Genomic DNA, 22949 nt, shown 5'->3' with positions numbered 1-22949 from the left:
GAGAGATACAGAGAGAGCACAAGTACGCAGAGTGGCAGGCAGAGGGAGAGGGAGAAGCAGGCTCCCCGCCGAGCAGGGAGCCCGATGCGGGGCTCGATCCCAGGACCCTGGGATTATGACCTGAGCCGAAGGCAGCCGCTTTAACCCACTGAGCCACCCAGGCGCCCCGTATTTGTACATTCTAGTAAAAATTATTCTGAGTCTTTCCCCATATAAGTTGTCACTTGTTGCTGAGATTAAAAATTTTTTAAAGCTGAGAGACATTTAACAAAACCCTCAAAATGTTATTTTACCAGGAAAACATTATCTTCGGGATAGAGTCAAGCTTCAGAGCATCATCATACTCCTGTAGTTCAACTCAGATGATCTTTTTATTGAGAACAGTTCAAAAATTTCTCAAACTTTTGGCTGGAATTTATTTTAAATTAGATGCAGGGGGGAAAAAGTTCCCTGTGTGCAGAATGCAAATAATGTATTCCCAGTATGAAAGGGTCTATAAAAATACTTCTCTAAATATATCCTCCTGCAAATGGTCAAATGGAGATTCCAGGAGGCCTTTACCCCCTCCCCAAGTCACAGTGACTAGAAACATGTCATTTTTTCTTCCCTAACTTCTTTGGGTTTTCTTTTACTTACTTTGTAAGTTTGTATCTTCTGTACAATACAAAAGGCTAGTAGGAAGCTTAAATTTGCCAATGTTCCTTGGCCACCCATGGGCAATTTCCAGGAAGAGGAACATCTATTATGAACCAAATGTTTTCTGGAACTTCTAAGTGAACCATTAATCTACCGGGAGCAACTTGGCTCTCTTCTTAGTTCTCTGGAGGCTCAAATCAAAGAATTCTTCCTAAGTCACAGCCTAGCAACAAGGGTGAACAAAGCGGACTTCATCAATGTTGGACCCAGGAATCACTGCAACACTTTTCCATGCCAACTTATATTTTTAATCTTTATTGCCTGATTTAAAATCGTAAGATATATTCATTACAAAACTTGAAAGTCACATAGGCACAGAAGGAAAATACAGACTATATATATATATATATCTCCACTTTTATTACGAAAGTTTTCAGAGAAAAGTTGGATAGAACAATGAACAACGTATATAGGCTCCATCCACCTAGATTCAATAAATGTTATCTTTTTCTTCCTGTATTGTATATTTTGCTGAGCCATTTAAAAATTGTTATGAAGCTTCATCCCTAGTATTCAAAGAATAAAGACACTGGCCTGTGTAAGCACAAGGACATTATCATACCTAAGAAAATACTTCCATTATCACTTTATCCCATTTCCAAATTTCCAATTATCGCAAGAATTGCTAAAGTCATGTATTTTGCACTTGAGTTCAAGAATGTCCCACATTCTGTACTTGTCTGTTTCCTCCTCATGTTGTTTAGCTTGTTCCTCTACAGCCTCTCTTTCCTGTCAGCTGGAAGTTGGGTCTAGCTGCTGCATTAGGTTCAGGTGAACATGTTTTTTTCTCAGTGCCATTGCAGTCTTCATATCATCTCATTGCGAAGCACGCATTAAGTTGTCCCTGATGCCAGGTTTGAGTATGTGATTACAGCGGTGACAGATCAGTCCATTATCAAAGGTTGTTTTTTCCTTCTGTGAGTTATCTGTACAGCAGCATTCGAACACTGTAAAGATTCTGTTCCTCAACAGCCTGTTATCGAAGGTTTTGGCTGATTACACTGATGTCTGCCTGATTGATTACTTAAGTGGTCAGGCTCTATATATTAAAACACTGAATCCTCTCTTACATGCCAAGTATGCAGACTCATCTTTGGGACAATAGACTAGATAGGTAAGCTTGAGTCAGCAGACTGTTCCCATTAAGGCTGGAAGATGGTCTGCCAGACTGTATTTCAGGGTAGAGCTGCTGGGGAAAGGCCCCTGACGAAAGGTGTCTGGAAAGGCGTCTGGCTCCCCAGCTGAGAAGACAACTCGCACAGGAAAACCACGAATACCAGACCACATCTAAAGCGTGTCCATGCTCCAGGGGCATGCAGGCAGCTTGGATCTGCTTAGTCTACACGGGCAAGACCCATGTATCAGACCTGCCTTGCTGATAAACCCTGATTTTATAAAAACAGGTTGAAAATGGACAGAACCTGCTGGAAAAGGTAGTAATAGAGTTGTTGCAGAGATAAAAACCACTGGTCTGCCAAAACAGAAACCTATCTCTGCAGATCAAACTGGCTCTTACTGCTATGTATGTACAAATGGAAAAAAATAAAATATACAAAATGCTGGAAACCACTGACAATTGAGTCTACAAGGGCAGGGTTAGGTTTTAGGAATGGAATTTCAAAATTGAAACATGATCACCAGTGACCAACCAGTTAACTGAAACACTTCTGAAAGACGGAATTCCAGAATATTTCATCATTGTTTGTTACACAGTTCTGTAATTTCGAGATTTTTTTTCTGGAGGAAAATGGAACATCTAAAAATCTAAAGGCAAAGTGAACCTCATGGGCTCATATAGTTGTAGGTGGGGATTCAGCTTGCTCAGTGCTGTATTGAAGGCTGGAAGTCAGTCCATCCTGCAGGCATCAAGTGGCATGCTCCTGAGAGCTGAGTCTTGTTCAACATGATTTTTCTGAAGGCTCTGATTACACGCTGAATTTACAAATGATACAAAACAAGGAGCAAGAGTTAAAAAGCTAGATGGCAAAGTAAGAATTATACAAAGTGGAACAAAATTTAATGAGTTAACAATTTGAAATTTAATTGACTGTAGCCACAAAACCACCAAAGGCTGAGGTATCAAAGGGGGGGGGGGGGAACAGCTTCAGGGGTTTCTGTTATCTGAAAACTCAAGGCACATCTGTGTGAGGAGAGTACCCTAAGGGCCAAGGCCCTCTGAGGTCCAAGGCGGAGACATGGGTGCTGATCCATCTAGGGCTGGTCTGGCCACTTCTGTAGGCTGGAGTTGGGCCCTAAATGGAATACTCAAGAAGGGACTCTGATGAATCGGGGGAGAGGGTGGGGAGGGGCAACCCAGAGAAGACTGCAGAATAAAGAAGACTCTCCCCCGCTCTGGAATCTCAAATCCAAGGTTCTAAGTTCCTGGGGCTGGGCAAAGATCACTTAATGTTCTCAACGGAAGGCCAGTTGTTTACAATCCAAACTTAAAAAGTAACACTGCCATAAAAGTTTTATTTTAGAAAGTACTTATCTATGGCAAACAGTGGAGATCATTTAACCTTCACAACCATTATGAGTTAACTCTTTAGAAGGAAAGAATTTTGCATGCCTGCAGTAATATATAAACCCAGTAAGGCAGCAGAAACGTGAACTATGCGGGCATGTATAACAAGTATGCAGATGCCATTTATTTGGTCCATAAGTACAGTATAGTCGTATTTGAGTTCTACAAAACATCAAATATAAATAACCTGAAACTGTAACAATACACAAAAATTGGCTCTTACACAGACATACCAGGCAGTACAAGCTGAAAACTTGAGTAAATTAACATTGTTTTACATTAATATACATAGTGCCAGTTAACATTTAAAAACACATTTCAATGCATAGCACTTGATACTTCTTTGAATCTGTTTCAGTCAGTTAAGAGTATGAAAATGGTTAGATCTAGGCTAAAAATAATTCTTCTTCTAACCAAAAATAAAGGCATAATATTTATAACCAGGTATCTTTACTAAACCACAATATTTTAAAACTGTTAAATGATACCTAAGGGTATTTACATTAAAAAGGCAACATGCATTGTGTTGTTTCATCTCGTAACTGGTTATGCACACACTTTGTTCAAAAGGCTTTAAAACTATATTCCTACTTTCAATACAGCATACCGCAATGTTTCTAATTGTTCTAGCAAAATGAATGCTTTCTTTCAAAGGGAGCAGAATCATCTTCAAGTCACTGGTGTCAATTTTTTCCCTTTGGAACAAAGAACATAACAAATAACCTGGTTCTGCCCAGTAAGAGGGTTCTGTTTGGAGGCGTTTCTGTTCAATCTAATGCTATAACATCATCAAGCTCTTCCGTCTGTTCTGTGCGGGACCTCTTTGCACTGATATTCTCTTTCTCATCTAATTTCCTCTTGCGACTTCTCTCTTCTTCACTGATGTCAGCATTATTTGAAGGACCTTCTTCATCTGAATCAACTATGAGCACATCATCTTGCTCTTGTGCTTATTTCAGAAAAAAAGGAAAAAATGGTTAAAAGTGTGGGAGTTATGAGTGATTTACTAGTATTTTATGAAAGTGAAAAGCTGGCATTTCTAATATATACCAAACTTAAGAATGGTAGGCTACCCTTAGGGAACCTCCACTTTATACATTTCACATTTCTGTGCTGTTTTAATGTTTTCTGTAACAAGCACCAATTTGTTTTCTAATCTTAACAAAAACTGTAACAAGCATTATAGAACTCAAATTATTATAGCTCCTTGTTTCTATTTCTCCAACAGAAAAGGGGAGGGTGCATATCCTAATACTGGTAGTGGTGGTAATAATAATAAAACAACAACAACAACAACATATATATAGCACTTACAATGTGCCAGGAACTGTTCTGAGCACTTTGCATATAACAACTCATTTAATCATCACAACAACCCTATAAAGAAGATAACATTATTATCCGTTTTCCAGAAAAGGAAACTGACGTACAGAGATTGACTTGCCCAGGGTCACACAATAGCAGAGGATGAGGCCAGGATTCAAATCCACGCAGTGGGCTCTACCATGCATGCTCATAACCTTACACCACAGCTGGTTTCACGTACCACCCCCAACCCACCCTCCAGCCCCGCGCCAAAGCAAAAAAAGCAGAGTACCTACCTATCTTACTCATTGCTACAGTAAGTAGCAAACCGACCCACAGTAAGGGATCAAGCAATTCACATTTCAAATTATGGTTTTTGAAAAACTACCATAGTCCCTTCCTCACAGGAAAATGATAGACTTTTCTATTTTTGGAGGGGGAAAAAGGTCATGAACCCATAGCTCATCAGTGGACCACACTCTATAGCTAGTCTCAAAGTCCATCTTTAAAATTCTCAGAGAACATAAGAACCAAGAACAACCATATTCCAAAGAACACCAAAGACACAGGGTTAAAGAAATGGAAACAAAGAAGTAAAAAAAGTTGGTAACTTTTAGTTTCCTGAGTAAAGAATGAAGGGAGGGGGGCTGTTGTGGGATGTGCGTAGGTAGGAAACATCCAAATCTGAGCACACAGTAAAGCACCAAGCACTAGTACTGAAAACCCAGGGAAACAGAGCCTCTGATGCACTTTACCAATGTCATAATGGTTCTGAGAAACTGTGAAATGCTAAAAATCCTATACTTACGCATCTGATCACTCAAAATAGTCAGATGCATTGATTTGTTTCCCCTAAATAAAACAGGTACCCAAAATCCAAAACTACCACTACAAAGAATGAAGTATCTTCATGCACTAGTAAATTCACGGACATTTCCAGTTGTGAAAAAACTAACAAAAAAGAACAGTTCCTATTTTCCATAAGAATTTCCCCTAGTCTTAAATGTCTTCATTGGTTCATATATTCAGAGCTCCATTAAAACAATCAATGCCAAATCAATATACACCTCTAATAGTCCTATGGATTTCTGTTTTATGGTCAAATTCATACAATAATCACAGTTTGTTTCTATATAATGGCCTGCTTGGTGGATAATTAAAGTGCTGGCTGGCTGGGGCCATGACTCACCAGTGGATGTGGAAGGCTGAGCTCCATCGTCACTGCCATTGGTTATGCTTTTGGCAGCATCTTCGGCTTGTTTGGGCCCCACTTTTTCTGGGGCATCACCAACAACTTCAAATTCAACATCCTTCCCTAGGTCCTCACTGTAAAAGAACAACACACTGTAAAACTGGACCACCATGACTATTTACAAAAGCAAAGGCACGAAAGAGAGACACTGCTCCTCAAACCTCTAAGTGCATGTACTATGTACACACCAAACAGATCCTGATTTTCAAAGAGCTAATAAAACTAAAAATAAGACTGCACATAACACATTTTTGTAATAATTCAAATGGTCAATACCAATGCCCCTTCGAATCAAGGAAAAAGTCTTTAAAAAATATTAACACAACTTTTACTGCTAGAGCAGAAAATGGAGTTCAAAACTCTGTGGCCCAAACTAGCTCTTAAGCATTATTTCTTCAGCTACCATGTTTAAAGATTTACACACTCTACTCTGCTCTTGACCAGAGCCATCTGGTGTTTTAGGAATGGGGGCTTACATGGGCTCTGGGTTTCCCATCTTTACCAGCAGCACCCTGCTTTGGTAATGAGTTCCCAAAAACATGTATGAAAGTTTAATGCATGAAAGTCAAGCAAAAGACTTACATGTTATAAGGGGGGGTTCTGTTCCCAGAGAGCTAAAAAATATGATAAAAAAAACCCTAATTATGCCTCCTCTTTAGACACCATCTGATAGATTTCCATTTTATTGTACATGTCCTTCCGTTGTTTTTTCTTGTATAATTGAATACAAGCACACCACTGGCATCCAATGGTGTCTGAGGCTAGAGATCACTCCCCAGCAATATCTGTCTTTGACTCGATTGTCTAACTTTGTGAAACTTGTACTTATTACTACTACTAACTCACATTCAGTTTTTCCTGTCATTTTATGCTTTTTATAAACCAAGTACATAAAATGTGATAATCTCCAAACAACTACACAAGCTTGAAGTTCATATAGAGATGGCAATATTGGCAAAACAACTGGACGCAGATGGCAACCCCCTTCATGTTTGTTAGATGGTACCCAAAAGTCCTAAGTCAGTGTGTAGTTTAGGTGTATCAATAGGAGCATGCACAAAAATGCACCTTATTCAACAGTTAACCATACCAAAGTGGAGGACCATCTCATTCTAACTGTTACATATACGCAAATATTCTGTAATGCAAGCCAATGAATGCTTTTTATAAAAATGGCAGGACGTTAAATCAAAAAGAAAAAAATACATGATTTAAAAATCTCTATAGGATAATTTTTAAATGCCTTGTTATTGTTGTACACCACAAATGAAATATCTGTCTAATGGGAGAAAGATTTCTTTTCTTCTAATGAATCTTTAAAATAATTGAAGTTTTTATTTTAGTTCAATTATCAAAATGAATTCACTTCTGATTCAAATGCTGGATTTCTACCTTTTCTAGATCTTTCTGATCAGACACTATGATGAGTTACCCTTAAATATTTTTTGCCTATCCCTTTTGTTTTTGAATTCCCAAATTCTTCTGTAGGTCAAGCCTCAGGGAACTTAGTAGCCAACTCAAGCAAATATACTGCATGGTTTCAAACGAACAGTAGGGCTTAACAGTAAGAAAACATTCTTTTCTTCACTTTAAGTTTTTATATTCAAATAATTTCTTACACTTAAAATATTAGTAGTTCCTACCTATGAAGGATGTTGATCAATAAAGTGTAGTCCTGAAGGAAGTCATCTGCTTGAAGCCGGCTCCCATTTCTAATTCCAAATTCTGACAGCTTTTTGTGATTATTAGCTAAGAAATTGGAAAGGAATTTAGATACTTCAGTTATATATTCCACTGGAGCAGTCCTATTAATTTAAAAAAGATTAAACCCCTACTATGAGCTGAATTCTGTTGCCCCCTAAAATTCATATGTTGGGAGTCCTAACCCCAGCATCTCAGAACGTGGTTGTATTTGGATAGTGCTTTTTAAAGAGCTGAGGAGGTTGTAATGAGGTTGTAATGTGATGTAATGTAATGTAATGGATTAGGGTGGGCCCTAATCCAACCTAACCAGGATCCTTCTAAGTCCCTCCAGAGAAACCAAACCTGTGGACATTTTGATCTTAACAACCTGCAGCCTCCAGAATTATGAGAAAATAAATTTCTGTTATTTAAGTCACCCTGTGTATTTTGGAATGGTGACTCTACCAAACTAATTCACTAAAAATTAGGCACTTAGAAATTCAGTCCTGAATCTTCATTCAATACTCAACTACTACAACTGCTTAAAAAGAACCAAACCGTGTGGAGTTCTGACAGCATTGTCCCAATCAAACCAAATTAATCTAGAATCCTGGAGGAGTTGAAGACAACTTTTAGAGTTGTTCAAAATATATTCTACTTGCGAAGAGGTTATCCATGACAACTTCAACAAACTACTTTTAAGCAAATTTTGTAATTCAGAAAGAGAAAACTTTGTGGATTTGAATGGATTTTCCATTTTTCAACATTTCTCAATGACGAGCCTATGGGACCTCCCCTATCACTCCAATCTAGTTTTAGCTTCTACATGTCATTTCTGCACAGTGCCTAATACCCACTAGCACTTAATAACCTTTGCTACATGGATTATAAATATTCCAATGAAGAACAATTCCTCCAGTCAAACTTCCGATGTCACCATCTCCTCCTCCTATTTCTGAGTCTTTCTGCCTTAATTATCCTTTCTCTCCTGCACATTCAAATGCTCTTCTCTCGACCTGTAAAAGCACTCAAGTATCACTTACAAAACTGCTTCCTCACTTTGCTCCCAGTTTCACCCCCTCTTCACGACAGACTGTGCTTTATTGAGTATTTGCTCCATGAGGGGCTCAGACTGTATAGAACCTGCTGACCTATGTAGTGCTTGGCACATACTAAGTAAACTATATTTTAAATTCTAGTTATCATTAAATTTACATCATTTTTCTATATGATCCAGTAATCTTTTTCTTTGTTGGTTTTTATAATTTCTTTTGTTGCTTATAAGGAGAATGCTTACAAAGGATCCTCCCTCCTTGAGCCTGAAACCCAGAAACTACTGACAGTTTCTAATTCTTTTATAGATTTTTTTTTTTTTTAAGTAAATTCCACGCCCAACGTGGGGCTCCAACTCACGACATGGAAATCAAGAGCTGCATGCTCTACTGACTGAGCCAGGGGGATGCCCCTGCAGGTTTCTTATTTTAACTTTTTAATCTACCTGGAATGCCTTCAGAGAATTATAGTTCCTACCCACACTTCCATCCTCAAGTCCTTTCTCACGTTCTCCACTCACTACAAACTCCTCAGACCCAACATGTTTGAAAGAAAAATAGGTACTGTGCATTCATTCTATCCTGGTCAATTAGCACCATCTCTAAAGCCAGAGTCATGGCGGCAGTCCTGTATCAGCCCAACAATGCCACTTTTCCTCACCTGGCCCCTGAACTCCGACTCCAAATCTCAACTATGACATCTGCTACAGCCTCAGTAAAAATCCCTCATTACCTTCCTTTTTTCCTCCCTCAACAGCTCCCCGCTTCCTCTTTCACATGCCTAACCACCCCCTCTGCAGACAATGCTAGAAGTTAACGAACGTATTACTTCCCTGCTTAGAAGCCTTGGTGGTAAGAGGATGACAAACACATGTCACATGTAGGCCACAGAAAGCCCTCTAGCCGTATCACCACTGCTAACCCCGCAGCACCCTGCTTTCCAGTGAAACAGGTAACTGGCCTTTCCTGATTCTGTGCAAGTGCAGATATTGCCTTTTCTGCCCAGAGGGCCTTTACATCTTTAAGAACTGGCCCAGGAGTCCTTTCTTCTGTGACCCTCCTCTCTTCACAAGGCTCGAATTCCTACCTTACATGCTCTGTTCCTATAGTTATTTCTTAAGATTGTATTAAATCCACTTGATCATTTCTCCTCTCCTTCCAGGCTCTAAGGTACCTCAAGACAGGGACCACTGCCTTATTCATTCTTGAATTAGAAACATCTAGGATTATACCTATAACACAGAAGGGCTCTAAACATATTTGAATAAATGCTAGCACCCTCAGTAGCACATGTATTTCGTGGAAAAGGGCCAGAGATTTAAGCCACAGAGATTCTTGACCTGTTTCCATTTTTAAAGTCCTAGCATTTGAAAGAGCTGGCCAGAACCAAAGAACCAAGGAGAGAATGTATAGTCATGGATAAACTTTCTCTGTGTGTATAAAGACAGCTGGCTAAAATGAAGCTGAAATATTCAACTAGATTTCTTAAAATAGACTACTACCTATCCAAAACACGGCCTCAAATTACTCATGACCTAGTATCTCAAACATTTTCTTGACAAAATCTACAGTCAAGAATCCTGACACTAGGTTTTAATGTAAAGGCTTGACATTTGAATAACCTCATTAGGATATGGCAAAGTGTACTGAATAAATGACCAATGAACAAATGTATGAATAAATAGATCACGTACTTGGGGAAAACAGTGCCCCCCGATTTTGAACGTCACGGTACATTGACAAAATTGGGGATGTGGAGAAATCAACTAAAACGGTAGCCCAAAGAGATGAGCTGCCAAAGTGACCAAAGAGGTATGGGAACGTAGACTAATGCAGTCTGAAGGGGACATAACCATAACCAATTCTAAGAAAGCTGAAAAAGAATCAAATGCATCATACTTTTTACAATAAATGCATTAACAAAAGGGATGACTTGCTTGCATTTTTAAAAAAAGACTTACTTATTTTAGAGAGAGAGTGCACAAGTGGGAGGGGCAGAGGGAGAGGGAGAGAGAATCCCAAGCAGACTCTGTGCTGAGCACACAGACTGACACGGAGCTCAATCCTACAACCCCAAGATCATGACCTGAGCCCAAACCAAGAGTTGGACGCTTAACCAACTGTACCGCCCAAGTGCCCTGACCTGCTTCAACTTCTGAAAAGGAAACCCTAGAAAACCCAAAGTGGGCACTGATTTTCAACACTACTTTCTGCTCTATAATGGGCTATCAAGGCTTCTTTCTCTACTCTTGGACAAAACACCTAATAGCCTTAAATTACCCTTCCTACCCTAACAGCCAGAGGAATCTTCTCATTACTAATTTAGCTCCTAGGATCCCCAAGGTGGTTCCTTGTTAGTGAACAAGAGCATCATGGTCACTGTAAACCTGACTATGCACTGGGTTCTTGAGAAACAGTCCCTGAGATACCCTGACAACACAGGAGACCCCAGACCTGGAACTGCAGTGATCCCACCAAGGCAGTGCCACCTAGGGAGAGCACTTCCATGACCAAATATTGCCCCATCAGCTGTGATACTAACATGTATAGTAAATGGACAAACTAATGTTACTTTCTCAGAGAGATTCCCATCTGTTTTTTAATTTCAAAAATCATCACTAACTTCAGTTTTTAAAAAATCTTCACTCTTTTTCAGAGATTCCCATCTGTTTTTAATTTCAAAAATCATCACTAACTAATGTTACTTTTTCATGTATACAGTTTCCACCCAAATGAGGGGAGTGAATAAATGCAATGTATGATACCTTCTGTCTCTCCCTCTTCTGAAGATATTAGGATTGTTCCTTTCCCATCTTCAATTTGGACATCTGGTGCTACCATAGCAAATTTTTCTTTCACTATCTATAAGAAAAAGAGATACAAAATATTTATATTTATATATATATATATAGCTAAAGACCATAAAAAAAGACATTTTTTCCATAAAGGCTCTTACTTTCCCCTTCCATCGGAAAGGGGCAAAGTTGTTCATCAAGATACCTCAGGGCATGCAGGAAAGCACTGGAAATTCACCCAATTACTCCACGCCCATGTTGCCCACCCTCATGTTTGACCACTGATGAAGTTCAGATAAAACTTCCTCCAAATGGGAGATTGCGAACTCTTGATTGGCTTAGTATTTTGTTCTTCCCTACAGATTAGGTACTGAGCTAGACACTTGGCATATTTCATCTTAAGTCTCTATGCCAATCCTCTATTTGCAGATATTTTATAGATGGAAAATTTCTCATAAAACTGATTCTTGGATAGTCTTCCTCTTCCCAAGTTCCATCTCTTTAAATTCCAAGATGGATCAGGAGTGATGATAATCTGTCAAATCCTAGCTGCTCTTAAAAATAACAGGAATTCTCTAAAGGTCTGATTATCCCACAAATAGCAGGCTTGCCTTTAAGCTTAAGAATGACTACAGACCAACTATAATTATTTCCTAAGAAAGCAGGGGGGCAATCACCCTCTGCTGGCCAGTTTACCAAATCCTGCTGCTTCTCCATCAAAACATAAGCTCAAATTAATCTGCGCTATGCAATCAGTTCTGGGAGAAAGGCTATTCCCTTTCAAGCAGTCTAGGCCACAAGGGTCTATCGCCCCCATGTCATATAAACATGAAACATGATGATGGGGATTATCAGAGAGCAATCTGAAATGATCCCAAAAGTGGGAAGTGGCACCCATTTGGGCCATTTAGAGAAACTAATCTAGCCAATTTAGAAGGAGCCTAAAGATTAGACCACATCCTAAACTTCCATTTCCTTCACTCCAGAGCTCTCCTACTGGTGAATCCAGATACACAAATGCAACATTTCATAAGAAGCCAACTTAAGAATCAGGACCATCGCCTGTCAGGAAACAGAATTTACACACAATCTGGGAACAAAGTGTCTCTTGCTTGCCAAGAAACTGTATCACCTCTGTACCACCTGTGGTGCATATTCCATCCAAATTCATCTATTCCTTTCTGGGATGTGAGGCGCATACTCTGGAACCACAGACCAAAAAAAACCAGTAGGAACCCAGATAGTAAAGTAACCTAGAATATTAGAGCAACACACTTTAGTAGTCAGAATCTTTCAGAATAATTACATGGCTTTTAGTTTATCACACTAACACTATCAAGCAGAAGGGAACCTAGGTTTCCTGTTTTTAGAAGAGGAAAATGAAAAAACCTTGTGGAAGAGAACCAGGCCCTGCACTTACCTTATCCTGTAATGTGAGAACAGTCACTTTGTGGACATTCAGCCGAACAGTCACCTCTGGCTTGCTGGCACATACGTAACAATTAGGGTTAGGATGATCCAGTGCACAAGGCACAAGAAGCTTCTTTCTTGGGTTTGGTTGTTTATTCAAAAAAATCTTTGGAGGAGAAAAAATACAAGCAGAAACCACAAATCAGTTACAATACCACACAACCTGAAGTCTACCATCTTGTTTACTGTACAGCCAATAAAAAAATAAGTATTCCCTGGGCGCCTGGGTGGCTCAGTCGGTTAAGCGTCTGCCTTCGGCTCAGGTCATGATCCCGGAGTCCCGGGATCGAGTCCCACATCAGGCTCCTTGCTGAGCAGGGAGCCTGCTTCTCCCTCCGACCCTCCCCTCTCTCATGTACTCTCTCTCTCTCATTCTCGCTCTCTCAAACAAATAAATAAATCTTTAAAAAAAAAAATAAGTATTCCCTTCTAGATGGGAAAAAGAAGGAAAATCGTGGCCTTTTTAATAAGAGCCTGATTTTTCAACTTTCTTTTCCAATTAACTACCATGTGAAAGGCTGTGCTTACTGAAAAGAAATCTTGACTAACAACTCTAAACTATTCTGCAAACTAATTTACAAAAGTAAAGGCCTAGCTGTACTCATCCCTGATATCATTAAAACAGCTTTCAGGTGTCTTCCTAATGGTTGTTCTCATCAATTTTAAGCCAACTTCTCAACAGCAATACACTTATTTCTCCAATTAATGATAACGCTTTCACAGATGTACGGAACCAATGTGCTGCCTTTCTTTTCAAGTTGTCTATGATGATTATATTAACGTTTATATAATTATGAGGAAAAAAATAATGTACTTCAGGCAATATTAGCACCTATTTACCATTTCCCTAGTACCCAAACAAAAAATAAAAGCCAATGCAAATTTTTAAAATTGCACTAGAAAAAAAAATGCACTGAAATTTAAAAAGGCCCCAACTTCATATTACTACAGAGTTTGGTGAACACTAGTAAGATTAATACAACCAAATGTCAGACGAACACTGGAAGCAGATATACAAATTCTCATTTCTTGATGACCATGTTAAGTGTGGCACCTGCTAAGATGACTTAATTCTAAAGAGGAACCCCATGGATTCCCCAACTTTAACGAAGTCAATCCTGTGAGAGGCAGTAAGTGCTAGGAGGAGCACTCCTGTAACAACAGTGCAGTTAGTCACTGTACTGGCAGGGCCAGAGGCAGGGTCCAATGGGAAAACAGATCTGACTGATCTTAGACTTCCCTGGGAAGGTAACTGTGCTAAGGGAAATCAACAGTCAGGAAAACAAATGCTAACACCATTAACATACAGGCTAACACTATTACTCCGTCCTAACATTCACTTCGTAAGTGAACCAAAGAATCCAGACATAAACATCATTAACCCAAGAGAGGGACGAAGCTAAGTAAGCAAAGAAACAAAGATATTATAGGAAACAGCTGACATTTTAATAAATTCGAGATTGGCAGTAATTCTACAGTCCTTCACTCCAAAATTTCATGAAAACGATAAAAGGTTTTTGTTTTTTAAAGTAGGCTCCACACCCAGCTTGAAGCCCAGCGTGGGGCTTGAACTCATGTCCCTGAGATCAACACCTGAGCTGAGATCAAGAGTCAGACACTTAAATCGAATGAGCCACCCAAGTGGCGTTAATTTTAAAAGATAAACCTAGGGCGCCAGGGTGGCTCAGTCGTTAAGCGTCTGCCTTCGGCTCAGGTCATGATCCCAGGGTCCTGGGATCGAGCCCCACATCGGGCTCCCTGCTCGGCGGGAGGCCTGCTTCTCCCTCTCCCACTGCCCCTGCTTGTGTTCCTGCTCTCACTGTCTCTCTCTGTCAAATAAATAAAATCTTAAAAAAAAAAAGAAAGATAAACCTAGTCCAATCTCACGCAACATAGTAACTCTTTAACAGGAGACTCTTGCATAGAGCGAGGACCTAGAAGGGGAGGTGAATTAAGAAGAAAAATATCTCTCCCACAAAAATAGCAAGAAAAATGATCTTGGCTTTGGTGCTTAGGGGAAGTGGGGGAGGGGGAAGGAATGACACATATCTTCCTTCATATTTCATTACGGTAAGACAGGGCTCATGCGGATTTACTGTCAGACATAGGAGTTGAAAAACTAAAGCTAAGAATTTAAAAGTAGTCCTCAATTGGTAAGATGCCAGGCACCCAGATCAAATCCTCTTTGAAGAAGTACACCCTCAATAAGTCCTTCAGAGTTACCAGACACAGGGATGCCTGCCTGGGTGGCTTAGTGGGTTGAGCATCTGCCTTTGACTCGGGTCCTATGATCTCGAGGTCCTGGGATTAAGCCCCATGTTGGGCTCCCTGCTCAGTGGGGAGTCTGCTTCTCCCTCTCCCCTGCACCATGCTCTCTAATAAATAAAATCTTTTTTTTTTTAAAGATTTATATTTTATTTGACAGAGAGAGCACAAGTAGGCAGAGCGGCAGGCAGAGGGAGAGGAAGAAGCAGACTCTCCGCTGAGCAGGGAGCCCGATGCAGGGCTCAATCCCAGGACCCTGGGATCATGACCTGAGCTGAAGGCAGCTGCTTAACCAACTGAGCCACTCAAGCGTCCCATAAATAACATCTTAAAATAAAAAAATTATCAGATACGATCTTAACGAATACTAATTCCATTAAAAAAAAACAACAAATCATACACCATAAGCCAACCAAATACTGTGAGATCTAGCAGAAATGACAGTAGACTCACCCATAAAGAGTTCAGACATTGATATTATTATCAAAGAACATAAACTAGGTTTTAAAACAAAAAAGGAGACTAAAAAGCATGAACAAAGGAGAGGACTATAAAATGACAAAGCAATATTTAATAAAACTATAGAGAACTTTTAGAATTGAAAAAATGTAACAGAAGGAACCACACAGGGGTGCCTGGGTGGCTCAGTCGTTAAGCGTTTGCCTTCGGCTCAGGTCATGATCTCAGGGTCCTGGGATCGAGCCCCGCATCGGGCTCCCTGCTCAGCGGGGAGTCTGCTTCTCCCTCTCCCACTCCCCCTGCTTGTGTTCCCTCTCTCGTTGTGCCTCTGTCAAATAAATAAATAAAATATTAAAAAAAAAAAAAGGAACCACACAATGAGTCCCTCTAAGAATTCAGTAAAACTGCAACTATTAGAAGCAAACTAGCTTCTGCTTCCATTTCAGACAGAAATAAGAGAAGCAAATGTTTTCCTTTTTGCTATAATTTCCAGGAAGCTTACTTACACATAAACTCACAAGGTAACTGTAACATGGTTTTTCCACTTTTTTTTTTTTTAAGATTTTTTAAATTTATTTGACACAGAGAGAGCGTGCACAAGCAGGCAGAGCAGCAGGCAGAGGGAGAAGCAGGCTCCTGGCCAAGCAGGGAGCCCGATGCAGGGCTCGATCCCAGGACCCCGGGATCATGACCTGAGCCAAAGGCAGACGCCTAATGACTGAGCCACCCAGGCGCCCCTTTCCACTGCTTTAAATCAATTTTATTGTTTTAATTTTTTAAATGATCTGTTTAATGTGCTTTTTATAAGTTATTTTTTTCCCCTGAAGTACAGACTATACTATTAAAAAGAGATTGGACGGGGGCGCTTAGCTGGCTCAGCTGGCAGAGCATATGACTCTTGACCTCAGGGTTGAGAGTTCAAGCCTCACATCGAGCACAGAGCTTACTTAAAAAAAAAGAGAGAGAGAGAGAGAGAGGTTACATAAAGAATGCAAATAGAAATACTCACTGTTCTACACTGGTCTATTTTTCCCGATAAAATCTTCAATCCTTCCAATACTATTAACCCAGCAATCACTGCGTTAGTAGTAGCGATAGCAGGAATAATGTTCCCTGCCATTGCTGAAAAACAAAGATGAGTATGTTTAACTGTTAAAAAAGAGTAACTTAGAATTTTAGGTAATACAATTAAAGTATAACATAACTTACATTTTATATCAAATCTGCTCTTCATATTCATACTGAAAATATGCATCCTGAGGTTCGCAGCAGAGGTGACAAAATCCATTGCAGATGGGTCATCCTGCCAATTATTTTAAACAATTTATTAAGTCTTCCCCAAAACTTACTAATTTGGTTGGTATCACCTTCAAAACAGTACTTTCACACGTTTTATAACACTGTAGACAGTCAACTAGAACAAGAGATGGCCTTGAGGAAGAAGCTAGGGTCTCATTATCAGATTCTTGGATCCAGGAATGTAGCCTGACAAGAATGCCAAGACCCACCAGGCTTCTGGGAACTCAATCCTGCTTACACAGATACAGTGACACTAAGTGTATAGACCGCAACACCAATTCCATTCATTGACGGTGGCAACCCTCTCCTAGGTCCATCAGTCTGTAATGAAAGGTTGTTTGGTAACAGCAAAGAGATAAGGGCTTTTTAGAGAAAAGGGCTTCATTAAAGACTCAAACATCTGGACACCTTTTGGTTTTCCTTCAAATTCCCTTCATATACACCAGTCTCCTGCATTTGCGGTTTCTTTTCACATATGGCAATAGAACAAACGTTTTCCCTTGACAATTTATATTCTTCCGGAGATTGTATCTTGGTCACTTTAGATTTCAGCAAGATTTCCTGCTTCACTGAGAACATAATACTATCCTAGCCCTATAATTCAGAAGCACCAAAGTACAGAAGAGAAAGCACTGACAGGATGTGTGTTCTCTATGTATTTACTGGCTGGCTGGCTAACCTCAGGCAAATGAAATTCCTTAAATCTGTAATTCCTTAACTATTAAGTAGAGAAAATTATATAAATATTTTATAAGGTTGTGATGAGCATTAAGTATGAATATTTAACAGTACCCAACAGTGTACATTAGGTACTTCCCTAGACAACTGGGTCACCATATCAAATAGGTGTAGATTTTAACCAGAGGGTAACAACTCCCAGTTTCAGTTTCATTATCTAGCCCCTGTGTATGGATGAAAACGTCCCAAATCACTATTAGAACACTAATAATGAAAATATGTATTTATTAAGTAATCTTTATACAACATAAACCCAAAAGAATAAGGTTTACAAGGATCCCCAAAGTATGAACTTAACTAGCTCTATTTTGGATGTCTAATTCAATCACAGTGTCAAAATTTGCACAAAATTATCATCTCAGGTTAGTAAAACTGACCAAACTTTTCCTCTTACAACTCACGGCAAATCTCTACCATCATTGAAACATATAAACTTTAACACAGCTAAATCACTTGTAGATGTAGAAAACACTGATTACAATTAAAAATCTGATTCACTCAAATTTCAAAACATGACATCTAACCACAAAATACTTTTAAATATTATTTTAACTTGGTAAAAATAATTACATTTAATTTTTGTATTTAGAGGTCTCAGACCTTTCACTATTTCAATAGAAAGGCAATTTTATTACTTTCAAGGTTAATTAGGCCCATGAGCTGTTGTCGCCAAAAGGATTTTATGACTTCTATTAACAAATCTGTATTACACATAAAGTTTTTAAGTCAGTGAAACATTCTACTCCAATAAAGTCACATTTCTCCAGTCCAGTTATGTTCTCAAAACATAATTATAAACCACAAATCCATAACCAGAATCTAAAATCAAGTTCTATATTACTTGAATTCACGTACAGAAAGTTCATAGTTCAATGTAGTAATTAGAAATGAAAACATCCACGCAAACTCAACATTATGTCCTCAAATTCTGGTAGAATAAATGATATCCAAAAAGTTACTAGTTTCTGGTTACAGTTCAAGAACAAAAATATGCATGTGATATAGAACTGCCACAAAACGAACCTTGTCCCATATGAGCTCAGCTCCATCCCCTTTTTCTGCTAAATGAACTCTCAAAGTCTCAATGCTCTTTGAAAAAAGACATGCATAGCTCTTTACATCTAGAACTTGCTGGTCTTTCAGACCTAATTGTGGTTCATTTTGTTGATCTGATGCATTGGTTTCTTCTCCTAAGGGAAAAAATATTAGAAATTTCACTATTAAACATCATCCCTCTATTTAATTAAAAATTCAATGCTTGACCAATAAGAAAATCAAAATGAAACAAATTCCATTAAGATAATTATGATACTACAAATATTTGTGCAAGAAAATTGCTAATAGGAACCTCATAAAATCACTAGAGAATTCAAAGATACAATGTCGGTAAGATAAGCATTATGCCCAGCACATAGTTAGCACTCAGTAATTGGAAGCTATCAGAAACATATTTTTTTAAAAAGATTTTATTTGTTTATTTGACAGAGACACAGCGAGATGGGGGAACACAAGCAGGGGGCGGGGGGAGAGGGAGAAGCAGGCTCCCCGCTGAGCAGGGAGACCGATGCGGGGCTCGATCCCAGGACTCTGGGATCACGACCCGAGCCGAAGGCAGACGCTTCACGACTAAGCCACTCAGGCGCCCTATCAGAAGCATACTTATATTTAGCTGTAAAACCCAGCAATTGCACTACTGGGTATTTACCCCAAAGATACAAATGTAGTGATCTGGAGGGGTACGTGCACCCCAATGTTTATAGCAGCAATGTTCACGATAGCCAAATATGGAAAGAGCCAAGATGTCCATCAAGAGATGAATGGATAAAGAAGATGTGGTGTACATATATATACACAATGGAATATTATGCAGCCAACAACAACAACAACAAACCCAAAATCTTGCCACTTGCTATGACGCAGATGGAACTAGAGAGTATTATGCTAAGTGAAATAAGTCAGAGAAAGACAGGTATCATATGACCTCACTGATATGAGGAATTCTTAATCTCAGGAAACAAACTGAGGGTTGCTGGAGTGGTGGGGGTGGGAGGGATGGGGTGGCTGGGTGATACACACTTGGGAGGGTATATGCTATGGGGAGTGCTGTGAATTATGTAAGACTGATGAATCACAGACCTGTACCTCTGAAACAAATAATATACGTTAAAAAACAAAAAGAGAGAAGACAGTAGGAAGGGAAAAATGAAGGGGGGGGGAAGTCAAAGAGGGAGACAAACCATGAGAGACTATGGACTCTGAGAGACAAACTGAGGGTTCTAGAGGGGAGGGGTGGGGGGATGGGTTAGCCTGGTGATGGGTATTAAGGAGGCACGTATTGAATGGAGCACTGGGTGTTATATGCAAACAATGAATCATGGAACACTACAGCAAAAACTAACGATGTAATGTATGGTGATCAACATAATAAAATAAAATTTAAAAAAAATTTAGTCCATAAAGACAAATATTCATTACTGTAGAGAACTGCTCCCAACTGACACCCCAAATCTCCTGGGACCCTTTAAGTTTCAATGTGCTGATCACTGCAGTGCCTACATTAATTGTAATGTAACTTATCTAAGGCACAGACATAATGTGTGGAAGGGGCGGTAGGATAAGGAAGAAGTCACTACCACAATAGTTTTTCTCATATTTAAAATTGTAAGTATGTCCCCTAAATTAAATCCTAAAGAGATAATCACACAAAGGTACAAAGATGTGCATGTATTCTTATCACAACACTATTTGAGGGAAATATGAAACAAAGGTTAACCAATAAGGGACTAGTTAAATAATACCGACTGGAAAGAGCAAGTAATTATATATAAATGTGTATGATTCCATTTATGTAAAGTGCATAAACAAGAGCCCTTTATTTCTGTGCACAGACAGAGGTAACTACCAAGACATTCCCTAAATGTTAATAGTGGCTATTTCTCTAGGTGACAAGATTTCCAGCCATCTTCCTTCTTCATGTTTTTTTTTTTTTTTTAAAGATTTTATTTATTTGAGAGAGAGAGAATGAGAGCCAGAGAGCACGAGAGGGAAGAGGGTCAGAGGGAGAAGCAGACTCCCTGCTGAGCAGGAAGCCCGATGTGGGACTCGATCCCGGGACTCCAGGATCATGACCCGAGCCGAAGGCAGTCACTTAACCAACTGAGCCACCCAGGCGCCTTCTTCATATGTTTCTAAACCGTTTGAATCTCTTACCATGAAATTCAGAGTTATTTAAAGATTTTAAGTGAGAGAATTTCCAATTTAGGTATCCCAAAGACTAAAATGTATTTAAGTTTATTTATTTAAGTAATATCTACATCTAACTTTGGGCTTGAACTCACAACCCTGAGGTCAAGAGTCCCATGCTCTTCCAACAAAGCCACCCGGGCGCCCCACAAAATGTATTCTTTACCTTGACTTTGCACTTCAGCCCAGTCCAACGGAACCGGAGGTTTCCTTTTCCGCCACAGTTTGTCCATTGTCAACAGATACCGGATATCATCTTTAAAAAGCTTAAAAAAATAAAAAAATAACAAAGATAAAATCCTACAAATCCTATAGTCCCTATGCTGAAAAAAATATAACAAAATTTCATTGATTTACTATAAATATTATACCATAAAATCTTCTGACTTAAAGGCATGTCCTATACCAGCAGATTCACAATTTCCAAAAGAAAAACCCATAAAATGTAAACCTTTATAAAAATATTTATGCAGAGCGTCTGCATTTGAAACAGTGAAAGCAGAAATGCTGAGAAAAAGAGTAAAGGAACTGTGAATAGTGCTCACGGTCCCTGCCCCTGTAAGTCACCTCCCCCAAGCATACCTAAAGTTCCAAAGATCGACCTGAAGCAAAATCATGCCAATCAAGAAGTTAAATAAACTTACACCAGTTCCATAAGAATTGAATAAAATCACTGAGCCTAGAGATACCAGTTAGCAATATCTCCAAGTTCATGGGTATAGCAATAAAGCAGAAACATTTTATTTTTTAAAGATTTTATTTATTTATCTGAGAGACACAGAGAAGATGAGAGAGAGAGCATGAGCAGGGAGGAGGGGCAGAGGGAGAAGCAGACTCCCCACTGAGCAGGGAGCCTGATACTGGGCTCAATTCCAGGACTCTGGGATCATGACCTGAGCTGAAGGCAGACGCTTTTTTTTTTTTTTTAAGATTTTATTTATTCCTGAGAGACAGAGAGAGAGAGAGAGAGAGAGAGAGAGAGAGAGAGAGAGGCAGAAGCAGGCTCCCCAAGGAACAGGGAGCCAGATGCGGGACTTGATCCCAAGACCCTGGGATCATGACCTGAGCCGAAAGCAGATGTTTAACTGACTGAGCCAACCCAGGAGCCCCAAACATACATTTTAAAAGTACAGTGCTCAAAACCAGAATTTAACCACCTGTAACATCTTTGAAATGTGGTCTGGCCCCCCCAAAAGCCCAAGACTGAAACAATTTCTTTTTCAAAAACGTTATGGGGCGCCCATGTGGCTCAGTCATGTCCAACTCTTGATTTCGGCTCAGGTCATGATCTCAGGGTCATGAGATCGAGCCCCAAGTCAAGCTCTGTGCTGGACATGGAGCCTGCTTAAGATTCTCTCCTTCTCCTCCCACTCACACACTTTTCTCTCAAAAACAAAACAAAATAAAATCATGTTATAAGCTGTATTATATATAGCCTGAGAGACTATCACATGAATGGCACTATCCTGTGGTAGAATTTCAGATGATTTTATTATATTTACTTTTTCCTCAGCTGTATTTTCTATTGTCAGTTGATTTAGTCAATACATTTATTTTATGTGTCAGCTATGAACTTAAAATTGGCTTAATAAAAAAATTCAGAACTATTTCTTTTTAAAAAAGATTTATTTATTTTAGAGAGAAAGAGAGTGAGAGTGAGCATGGGGGAAGAGGGCAGAGGGAGAGGGAGAGAATCTTAAGATTCCCCCATGAGCCCAGTACCCAACTCAGAGCTCAATCCCATGACCCCGAGATCATGACTTGAGCCAAAATCAAGAGTTGGCTTCCTAACCAACTGAGCCACCCAGGCACCCCAAAAATTCAGAACTATTTCTATCAAAATATATTCAATTCAATCAGTATTTATGAAGTATCCTTAAATCTTTGGAAAACCAGCCAAATATACAAATAGTTAGAATACAAATTCAGTGTGAGAATCACACAGCTTTGAGTACCAGAAGGAATTTTGTTCTGAGGAATAAGGATAGTTTAAGGAGATGGTAACATCTGAAATGGATGCATAGGCAAGGATAAGTTCAGTATGACTTGGGAAACAAAACTGGTTAGACACATTTTATAGAGGACCTTAAGCACTTATCTGAAAAGCCTCCCAGGCAATGGGGAATTAGCATGGTTTTCCATGCACAAGCTCCACACCCTTTATCCAA

The 22949-nt window shown here is 39.3% G+C and overlaps 1 protein-coding gene and 1 non-coding gene across 2 annotated transcripts in view; both read right to left on the bottom strand.

Moving 5' to 3' along the window:
• Positions 1 to 1037: 1037 nt before the first annotated feature.
• Positions 1038 to 22949, bottom strand: part of UBA2 (ubiquitin like modifier activating enzyme 2) — a 41353-nt gene continuing 19441 nt past the window's right edge. The window contains exons 9-17 of the mRNA XM_028123532.2: positions 20948 to 21047; positions 18562 to 18728; positions 16711 to 16804; positions 16511 to 16623; positions 12728 to 12883; positions 11278 to 11374; positions 7421 to 7526; positions 5715 to 5851; positions 1038 to 4169 (exon numbers count right to left, since the gene is read on the bottom strand). Of these exons, the coding sequence (XP_027979333.1) occupies positions 3988 to 4169; positions 5715 to 5851; positions 7421 to 7526; positions 11278 to 11374; positions 12728 to 12883; positions 16511 to 16623; positions 16711 to 16804; positions 18562 to 18728; positions 20948 to 21047 (1152 nt within the window). The 3' untranslated portion in view covers positions 1038 to 3987. The remainder of the gene's footprint in view (positions 4170 to 5714; positions 5852 to 7420; positions 7527 to 11277; positions 11375 to 12727; positions 12884 to 16510; positions 16624 to 16710; positions 16805 to 18561; positions 18729 to 20947; positions 21048 to 22949) is intronic.
• LOC114224476 (small nucleolar RNA SNORD79) lies at positions 11133 to 11209 on the bottom strand. Its single transcript, XR_003612381.2, has one exon. It is a non-coding gene; the product is annotated as a small nucleolar RNA SNORD79 (small nucleolar RNA).

This window comes from Eumetopias jubatus, unplaced genomic scaffold (genome assembly GCF_037043125.1).
Source record: "Eumetopias jubatus isolate StellerSeaLion01/CBP00866 unplaced genomic scaffold, mEumJub1_p1.0 scaffold_10, whole genome shotgun sequence".
In the NCBI taxonomy this organism is placed as follows: domain Eukaryota; kingdom Metazoa; phylum Chordata; class Mammalia; order Carnivora; family Otariidae; genus Eumetopias; species Eumetopias jubatus.
Note: the sequence above shows the minus strand (reverse complement) of the source record. Positions and strands in the feature narration are given on the sequence as shown.